This window comes from Mycteria americana, chromosome 1 (genome assembly GCF_035582795.1).
Source record: "Mycteria americana isolate JAX WOST 10 ecotype Jacksonville Zoo and Gardens chromosome 1, USCA_MyAme_1.0, whole genome shotgun sequence".
NCBI lineage: Eukaryota > Metazoa > Chordata > Aves > Ciconiiformes > Ciconiidae > Mycteria > Mycteria americana.
Window position 1 is genome coordinate 945089 of NC_134365.1, and position 9804 is coordinate 954892.

At 65.6% G+C, this 9804-nt stretch overlaps 1 protein-coding gene across 1 annotated transcript; it reads right to left on the minus strand.

The window, feature by feature from the left end:
* Window positions 1–4209: 4209 nt before the first annotated feature.
* LOC142404530 (uncharacterized) lies at window positions 4210–9804 on the minus strand. Its single transcript, XM_075491493.1, has 11 exons — window positions 8841–9804; window positions 7987–8030; window positions 7574–7637; window positions 7142–7282; window positions 5880–5978; window positions 5602–5657; window positions 5339–5479; window positions 5115–5157; window positions 4676–4756; window positions 4427–4580; window positions 4210–4268 (listed from the first exon to the last, which is right to left on the minus strand). The coding sequence occupies exons 1-11, from the start codon at window positions 8883–8885 to the stop codon at window positions 4210–4212; spliced, it is 927 nt and encodes a 308-aa protein (XP_075347608.1). The 5' UTR covers window positions 8886–9804.

Consider the following 9804-nt stretch of genomic DNA (forward strand, 5'->3'; position numbering starts at 1 on the left):
CCTCTTTGTACCCGGTTGAGTCCTTTTGGCTCTTGTGTGCTGGTTGCCGCCGTTGTGTACGCTGTTTTCTTCCCCCCCAGCTCTGTCACCACGCCGTCCAGGAGGGGTTTGCCCTTGGCTGGTTTTGGTACTCCAGACACTGGCACTCCTGGATCCAGCTCTTCACCTCTTTCTATTCGGTTATTGATGTTTGGCTTTTTGTCATCCCGGCCGACTGCTCTTCCTTTTAACGCCCTCCGTAGGTGCTGGGTTGTCTCCTTCCCTTTCACGGGGTTGGAATTGTTGTGGCCCTGCCGCTGCATGCCCCGATGGTGCCCAACCTGCGGCGCTGGCTGTGGGCCTGCCCCACGCTTCTCCAACAGTATTTTCACAGAAACGCGGCACTACTGAAGAGATGGGGAGGGTCCCCCTTGTTTTCATAGCCTTGTGGTTTGTCTCTCTTCTGCTCCCCCAACCTCTTTACTCTTTTCCAGCCCTTCCTTTCCTCTGGGAATCTCCTGGAGTGGGATCCGAGGTCGACCCAACTTGTCCTCCCCATCGCTGTGCACCTCCGCCCCCGCTCCCCCACCCGTTGGCTCCCATTTCGACTTGCAGAGCCTTTGCCACCCCTGCAGCCCTAGCAGTGGGTTTGTTCCTGTTTCTCCTAGCAAGTCTCAACCCAATTATTTTCTCTCCCAACAACCATGTGGGAGAGGGTCATGCCACAAACACTCCTGGCGCTCACCTGGTGCCCGCAGGAGGAAGCCCTGGGTGCTCGCCACCTCACAGCCTTGTGACTCGTGTCACGCCGAAGCAAACAGCGGGTTGTACTGTCTGGCCGTGATTCATCCCTCGCGTCCTACGCGGGTGCGCTGTCCCGCCCTGACACCGAACGAATCGTTTGTCTTCCTTGCTGCGTCTTCTTCTGTACCAATACAGGTTGTTCGGCCCCGAGCTGGGTCGGTGCGTGAGCACGCGCCCTTATCTTGTGCAGCGCTCAGCAGCCGCTGGCTCCTCTTCCCGTCGTCTTGTAGCTGTTCCTCAACAGCCCAAACATCCTCCTCCAGGTGTTGCTCCTCGTGACTGCGTATTTTTAGCTGTGCATTCCTCCCAGGGAGGTCAGACCCTATTCCCTGCAAATCTACCCATTATTAGCCTTTTCACTTTCCTACCTAGGCTTCTACGCACCAGCCATTTTTCTCTCTACCCCCCTTGTCCTCTAACAGGCTTTTCTGCCCTGCTCTAAGTCCTGCTTCATGCGCCTCTGTTAAGAGCCAGGACCTTGTCCCTGTCCTCCCCCAGCAACATCTGCGTTGTGCTGCTGGTAATAACCAGCTCTTAAATGACTCTGAGTCCTCACCCTGCTCCTCACCTCCCTTTCTGGTGGCCCAGGAGGCCCAGTGACCACCAAACAGCATGGGTCTGGGTGGCCGATGGGATACCGCCAGCAGATGCACTGGAAGGAGCCACTGCCAAGCCAGCGCCCGCTCGGGCCGTGCTCCCACCTCCCCTGTGCGGTCGCTCCCCCGTGGTCCCCCCCCCGCCCCGTCACCCCACCGCAGCCCTGGTGGGCTGTCACACCCCGCTGCTCATGGGTGCTCGAGCCCACCTCAGCGCCGTCCCCACCCCCAGCCTCAGCAGCTTTCGACGGCGCTCCTGGCTCTTGCCCTGAGCTTTTTTCCCTGGGCCTGAGGGCCCCCAATGCTCTTTACGTGTCTGTGCCAGCTGATGGAGCGTGGGGGGAGCGTGGCCCCACCGACATCCCCCCCCGAGGGTTTGTCTTTGCACGGGCGATGGTGCTTGAGCAGCCTCAGAAGTAGACGAGGTCTGAGCAAGCGTTTGGGCTGATTTTAACTTGATGGTGGAGAAGCTGGGGCCTGGCAGGAGGCTGTAGGGGCAGAATCATCCCCAGCCGTGGCTTCTTCATCTCCGTTGATGTGGCCTTGGCCAGGAACCTTCCTCCGAGGCAGGAAGGAGGCATGAGCCGCCTGGCTCGCTGCCTGTTTCTGTTACTTATCTAACAGCAGCAAGGCCCAGGAGCACCTCAACCATAAGACCTTTATTTGTAAGCACCTTCTCCCGAGCCCTGCGGAGGAATTTGGATTGCTCTCTGGCAGAAAGCGTAACACTGAAACAAGACCAAACAAAACAGAAAGAACTGCCACCTTCCCTGGGGTAGTCGCAGTCGATGTTCAGTTCCTGGGAGGTCTAGGGATTGCCAAATGGTCTGCGTGCCACCAGCCTCCTCCCACGGCACCTGAATGCTCGTGAGCCTGCAGAGCCCTGCTGCTGCCAACAGCCGAGTCGTTCGTGGTGCGAACAGGGGCATCCTTCTTCCAGAGAGCTCCTGTCCCATCTCCCGTGCTCCATCTCCTCTGCAGCGACTGCTCGTGGTTTTGCTGTCTGCGGGGTGCAGGCGGTGGGAAGTCGGGCTGCCTCCAGCAGCGAGGGCTACGGGGGGGCTTCCCACCGGGGCAGAGCCACTGCAGCCCCCACTGCTGTCGGAAACCTGCCCGGCGCTGCCTGCGCCTTGCTCGAACCTTTCCAGGCACGAAGGGCCAAGTCCAGAGAGATCCTGCCTGGCTACCGACGGGCTGCGGGGAGCTGCCGGGGACGTGCAAACCCTGCCGAGGCTTGGGGCAGCCCGGAGGCACCGGGACGAGGTGGCAACCTAGGGAACGGCCCCCAGGGACTCGTCGTAGAAAGCCTTGAGGCCCCGGTGGTGCTGCAGGGAGGGTCTCTTGCCCGCCGCCTCCTGACGGAAGTTTTGCCTCAGCCAGCCGTAGACCACGCTGTGCAGGAAGCCCTGGAGGGAGACGGTCAAGGCCTGCGAGAGAGAGGGCAGCGGGCGCTGCCTTTACCTGCCCCTGGGCCGCCTGCGCCGCAGGAGCGCTGCAAACCCCACTGCCCTCTGCACGCCCGAGAGGAGCCACGTGGGATCAGCCCGCGTGGGTGCACAGGCAGGGTGACACAGGGACGCAGGAGGTGGCCTTCCTCTTGGCGTGGTCGACTAGGACAAGGGAAACACCTGGGCAGAGCTGAGGAGCGCAACACCGACCACCAAACCAGGGGGAAGAGCCCTGGCAGAGCCGGGCTGGGAGCAGGGCTGCCACCAGCACCCCGGCGCCTTTGCCCTGCGCCCATCCCGGGTGGCACCCGCTCGGGCGTCACCAGCGCGGGCTGGCAGCACCCGCAAGGCCCACCCTGCCCGGGGAGGCGTCGCTCTGGTCGGTGGGGGCCGGTGCGCTCCCGCTCCCCTCGCCCGGCTCCCGCAGCCCCGCTGCTGCGGCACGGTGGCAGCACAGCTCTCACAGCCCCCCCGTGTCAGGGGAGCCCCCCACCCCATCACCACTCGCACGTCTGATGGGAACAAATGTCCCAGCTCTGGAGCCCAGGAAAGGGGTTTTTACTTACTGTAGCAACGTAGAGGACAAAGACCGAGGCAGGTTTGATGCTGGTGAAGGAGAGGAGGGTGAGGAGGAAGGCTGCAGATGGAAGACAAAAGGACACTCCTTGGTCTCCCTCTCTCTGATAATGCTTCATCTGGAGTTTCCCTCTCCAAGCGGCAAATGCCCTTCCCCGTCACAGCCCATTTCCCACGGCACAGGGGTCTATGTAGGACAAGCACGTAGGTGTACATGGCCTGGTTTCGGCTGGGATAGAGTTAATTTTCTTCCTAGTAGCTGGTCTAGTGCTTGTTTTGGATTTTAGGATGAGAATAATATTGATAACACGCTGATGTTTTGGTTGTTGCTAAGTGGAGTTTACGCTGGTCAAGGACTTTTCAGCTTCCCCTGCTCTGCCAGGGGCACGAGAAACTGGGAGGGGGCACGGCCAAACTGCCCAGAGGGCTATTCCATACCACAGGACGTCACGCTCCCTATAGAAACTGGGGGGAGTTGGCCGGGGGCAGCGATCACTGCTCAGGGACGGGCTGGGCATTGGTCGGCGGGTGGGGAGCGGTTGTATCACTGTTTTTTTTTCCCTGGGTTTTTGTTCCTCTCTCGTTCCCTTGTTGTTTTCCTACAGCAGTACAACAAGGTCCTTCCCAACGCGCTGCCTGCCCGAGGACCTTGGGGACTCATTGCCACAGGTTGCTGTAGGGCTGAAAGTGTAAATGGGCCTCCAAAGGGATGAGCTATTGCTAAAAAGCAGGTCCATCAAACACGATCCACCCTCCAGCTCAGGAAATGCCACTGGAAAATCCTGTCATTGTAGGAGCAGGGTGGGCTAAACCAGCCGCTGGTCGGACTCAACAGCGGTGATCGGGGCTGCCCAGCCACGGGGTCCTACCGACACCCGGAGGCTTTGCAGTTATTCAGTCTGAGCCTCTTGTCTTGGACCTGGGTGCAATCTCAGCCCCGGAATAAAGGGGCTGGCGCAGGAGTTGCGGCGGCTTTTGTCTGCCAGGGCTGCGGAGCTGCGGGGCATCCCCACTCTGACTTGCCTGGCATCCAGCAGAGCAGGAAAACCAGCTGGAAGTAGTGAGAGACTTTGCTGACGCTGCGGACGCTCCTGCCCGCAAAGCCGTCCTTCTCCAGGGTCAGCAAGGGCGCCCCGGCATTCCTCCGGCACCAGAGCTTCACCCTGCGGTACAGGAGCTGGGTGGCGGGGAGCGGCGTCAGCCGGGGCGCGCTGGCTGCCGCGGCCGGACCCTGTGCTCGCCCCGCTGCGCCGCGCTGGGCCGCTGGCTTACCGTGCAGCAGCTGAGCACCAGCAGCAGGTACAAGAAGAAGATGATTTTCCCCTCCAGGCCCACGTCCTTCCTACCTACGTACTGAGAGGCAACGGGAAATCAGCGGGGCCACGGGCCAGCCCTGTCCCGAGCGGCTCCTTCCACAGGGGCAGGGCTGAGCCGTGCCACCAGCCCCACGGCGTGGGAGCAGCCAGTGCCGGGGCACTGCCGGAGCTGGGAGCTGCCCCTCTGCCTCTGCTCGAGCAGGGACACCCCTGCCCCGTCCCTCTGGCAGCATCTGCCCACGCTCCGCAGGCCCGCTGCCTTCCCGGTGCCCTTCTGAGCCACCCGCCCTCGGCAGCGTTGGGCAGCGGTGTCTGCTAGGTGGGGAAAGGGAACGTGGGGTGGGGTGGGGTGGGGTGGGGTGGGGTGGGACGGGCGGACACCCACCCGCGCTCACCTTGTAGCAGATATCCTGGGCACGGTGGATGAGGAGCAGGCAGCTGAAAGGACAGAGGATGCTGGTGGCGGTCCCCTAATGCCCCAGCATCGGCCCTGGCACATTTTTTGACTTCTTCCCCCACCCCCAAGCCTTCACCTCTTGCAGGGGCTGCAGGGGCGGCGTGCCCAAGCCCACTGGGAAGGTTGGGGGGCTCCTGGGCAGGGTGGCAGGACAGCCTGTACCTGGAGCAGTAAAGGCTGTAGGTCTCGTGGGAGCGGTTTCCTCGCCACGGCACGACGGGCTCGATGGGTCTGGGTGCGACGTCGGTGAGGGAGGTGCCGCGGGCGATCAGCTGTCCCAGGAGCGTAAGCGCCGGCACCAGCCTTGCAGGCAGAGGTGAAGGTGAGCGTGTCCGTCCCGTGCTGGGCAGAGCCGGGAGGGCAGGCGCTGTGCTGCAGCCCTGCTCGGGGTGGAGAGGGGGCCGGGGCCGGCGGCTGGCACCTACCAGGCCAGGACGTAGGGCAGCCCCTGCCACGCGCTCTCCAGGCACCCGCTCCTCTCCTGCAGAGACGAAACCACCGGTGACCCGGGGCTGCAGGTCCCGCAGCAGCTTGAGGCTCCAGCCCCACTCTGCTGGGATGCAGGGTGCAGGGGAAGCCACTAATGCCCAGGGAAAGGGGCTCCCCTCGGATCCCCCCGCGGCTCCCCGGGTCCTCGCGGGGCCGGAGTGGCCGTGTGTGGGAAGGGCGACACTCGGCTGCTCCACGGCTGGGGGCCACCGACCTGCAGAGCTGCCACGTGCCGGGCTCTCCAGCCGTGGACGGTGCGGTAGGCTTCGTACGCGTAGACAACAACCATCAGGAACGAGACCGCGTAGAAGGTCTGGGAGAGGAGAGGGAGAGCGGGATCCTGCTGAGCCCAGCGCCCCGAAGGCATCTTCCCCCTTCCCTCCTCGTGCTCCGCACCCTGCTCCCGCCGTCCCCCCCGCAGAGCTGCGCCAGGAGCAGCCGCGCGACAAGGGAGCAGCTCTCTGAGACACGCGGCAAACGGCCGCGTGCTGTCCCCGCGCCCACCCCGCGGAGGGGCACCGGGTGGCCTCTCTGGCCGGCGGCTTTATCAGGGCAGGCGGCTGCAGGCAACACTGACCAGCCGGGTCCATCTGTCCGTGCTGGGCTCTAGGTGACACGAACAGGGCCCTGCCCCTGTGCCCTGTCAGCAGGCCTGCGACCACGGTGATGGTTGCCCTGTGCGCTACGCAACCAGGCAGGCTGATATGTGCAAAGCGGAGCAAAGCTGGCCCCGCCGTGCTGAGCCCCTCCTGGTCCCTGTCCCCATGCGTGGCTGAGGCAAAGGCCCTGGCGCCAGCAGAATGAGCCTGGGGGCAGGAGGGAAGCGGCACTGCCCGCTGCGGGGTCCGTGCACCAGGCAGGGCAGAGAGGAGCCGGCGGAGCCGCAGACGCTAGGTGAGTTTGGGCATGAATGGGAGAGCACGTCTGCACCGGGGAGAGCACGTCTGCACCGGGGAGAGCACATCTGCACCGGGGAGAACACGTCTGCACCGGGGAGAGCACGTCTGCACCGGGGAGAGCACGTCTGCACCGGGGAGAACACGTCTGCACCGGGGAGAGCACATCTGCACCGGGGAGAACACGTCTGCACCGGGGAGAGCACGTCTGCACCGGGGAGAGCACGTCTGCACCGGGGAGAGCACGTCTGCACCGGGGAGAGCCGTGCTCTGCTTTGCTCTGGCGCATGTGAGCTGCTGCATTCGGGTTCACCATCCCAGAGCTGGCGGCCGGGCACGGCGGGGGTGAGTGGGACACTGCGGGGGGGACGCGGCGCTTGCCTGACTGGGGCTGGGGAGAAACGCTGGGCACGTTTCCCCAAGGAACCAGCCTTGGTGGCTCAGGAGAGTGACAGAGGGAACAGGAGCCATTTCTCAGTAGGAGAAAGAGTTCCCCACCCAAGGAGCTCCCCAGGGACGCTCCAGCCCGCAGCCAGGTCTCAGCTCTGGTGTGGGCTGTGGTGCGAGCTGACCCCCTTACCGTGGCCAGCATCAGTCCGTAGGGGCAGGCAGCGTACGCTGGGATGAAGAGCGGGGCTGGCAGCAGCTGGATGGTGGCTGTGCTCAGCAGCACAGCGGCGGCCAGGAAATCTGCCAGGGCGAGGAGGAAAAGGGGGCGAAGCTGGGGGGACGGGACACAGCGTTAGCTCTGGCTGGCGGCATCGCCCCGGCCACGGCAGCCTCTCCCTGGCTCTGCAGAGCTGTCGTGGCCACGTCCCTCCCCAGGCTGGCCAGGAGCAGAGCTGGGACCGGCTACTCTCAGGGGAGGCTGGTGCCGGTGTCCCGCATCTCCTGCCCCGCTCCAGTCCCACTGTGCATTAAGCTCTGCCGCAACGGTACTGGCCCAGCTCTGTCTCGGGCTTAGCTGGGGCCAAAACCCGTCCCTGTGTCCCTGGGAGCCGGCAGCACTCACCTGGATGTGGCAGCATCGCCTCTGCCGGGAGGCGACAGCGAGGACCGATCCACTGCCCAGGAGGCTGGAAGAGACGGGGCTGGTGGTTAACGTCCCGGCGGAGCAGAGCTGCTGGTGCCTCAGCGCGGTGGCTTCCCGCTGAACCCGTCCCGGCAGGGATCCTGTACTCAGCCTCTCCCGAGACGGGCAGGGGCTGGCACAGGTATGGGGGGGCGGGGGGTCCCCTTTGTAAAGGCAATGGGACGGGGCAGAGACCCGGGATGGTGCGAGGCCAGATCCCCACGCCCCAGGTTCGGGGACCGAGCGGGCTGCGGGTAAGACAAGAGGCCACGTGCAGGCAGGGCTACGGCCGCTGCCTCCCCCCAGCACCGCAGGGCCCGGCCGCGGCCGAAGGGCCAGGGGGCAGGACCCACCTCAGCAGCGAGGCCGGCAGGTAGATGCACGTCAGCACGAAGACCTGAGGGAGAGCGATTGAGAGGAGCGCGGGCTCAGGCGTCCTGCGGCGGGGCCACAGCCGGAGCCTCGGCCGCCCCACGGCGCGGGAGGGCACGGAGCCCCAGGCAGGGCCAGACTCGCTCCCTCCGGCACCCCCGGCCGAAGCAGCAGCAGATGCCTGGTGCCTGCGTGTCACCGCGGAGAGGGCAGAGCCGAGGCAAAAGAGGCGTCTTCCCCGAGAGGCTGTGCCCGGGGGCTGGATCCCTTCGCTGGTGGTGGGCAAAGCGGAGGGGCCAGCGGCCGGTTCCTTGCCAGCCCCGCAGTGCTGCTGCATGGGCCGGGCCCCTCGGCGGTGGCTGCGCGAGGGGGATGCCCTGCTGCGTCCTCCCGAGCTTGCGTCTGGGTTTCCCTCGCCCGGGGCTGGGGAGCGCGGAGGAGCCGCGTCCCGCTCCGGGCCGCGCTGCTGAGCGTGGGTCCCAGGCAGCGCAGCGTGGGGCTGCGGAGGAGGAACCGGCGAGACTGCCGGAGCCGGACGGCTCCCAGGGCCCGGTGAGTCACGCAGAGACGGCGGAGCAGGAGCAGCCGCCCCGGGAAACGCTGCTCAGGGCCCAGCGAGCGCAAGCCTGCAAAGCTCTGGGCCGGGCGGCTGGACCCCTTTGCTGGCGGCCGTGGGTGCCTTTTGCAGCACCCCCGGAGCGCTGCCCCCCATCTCCGGCGTGAGGGAAGCCCCCTCGGCCAGGGCCCGCGGAGGAGGCCTGAACAGGGTCTGCAGCATTTGGCAGCGGCTTTCCCAGGTCTCTGCAGAAGGTTTCCCGCACGCACACGCCTTTACCTGGTTATCCGAGAGAGCCGACGGGTGTTCCTCCTCGTTCGCCATGGCCGGGCAGCTCGGAGCCGAGAGCCTTCCCGTCTCCCCCCTGCCACTGGGTCCAGTTGGCTGCACCGGAGCAGCTCCCTCAGCCGCTGCCGGCTGGGCTCGCTCCACACCCCGTCTGCGGGGACACGGCCGCGGCTCTGCCTGCGCGGCACAGCCGGAGGAACCTGCCCAGCCGGGGCAGCAGGAGCTTCCCCACGGATGTGCAGGCTGCTACGTGCAAGCCCTGCGAGCAGGGAGGGGATCAGCCCCTCGTGCTCGCGGAGCCCAGGCGAACGCGCGGCAGCCTCCTTCGCACCTCCCTCTTGCACGCTGGGGAGGGAGAACACGGCAAGAGGCGCAGGTCCCCGCAGGCGCCGGGGACGCAGACGCGAGCACGGCCCTTCTCCATCCCCTGCACCTCCCGGCTGCTCGGGCGTCTGCTGCAAACCAGCACGTGCGGGCAGGGACGGGCATCCCCACATCTGCTGCTACAGGTGCAGGCAGCCCTCTTGCTAAAAGGGGAAACTGAGGCACGGGAAAAGGGTCAGCGGGGCAGAGGAAGCCTGTGCAAGGTGAGTCCTCGAGCCCAGTACCCCGGCCAGTGCCGAGACCGCAGACGATGCCAGCGTGCTGCGGGAGGGCCGCTCTGCCAACACCAGGAGGCCGGGCACGAGCGGGGACGGGGCGACAGGAGGGCTCGGCGCAGGTGGCTCTGCAGGATGTGGCCGTGACGTGGCCCCACCGGTCGCTTGCAGCAGGAAGCTCTGGGAGGGAAAGCCCACGCGTGCGCAGCAGACCGAGAGCAGCAGAAAGGCTGCTGGAGGGGGGAGAGGTGCCAGCCGGGACAGCCACCTCCCATGCTGCCGCCACGTCGGGGAGGGCAACCGCGGCCGTGGTCCCCGGTGACACCGGGGGTTCAGACATGGTGCAAAGGAACGGG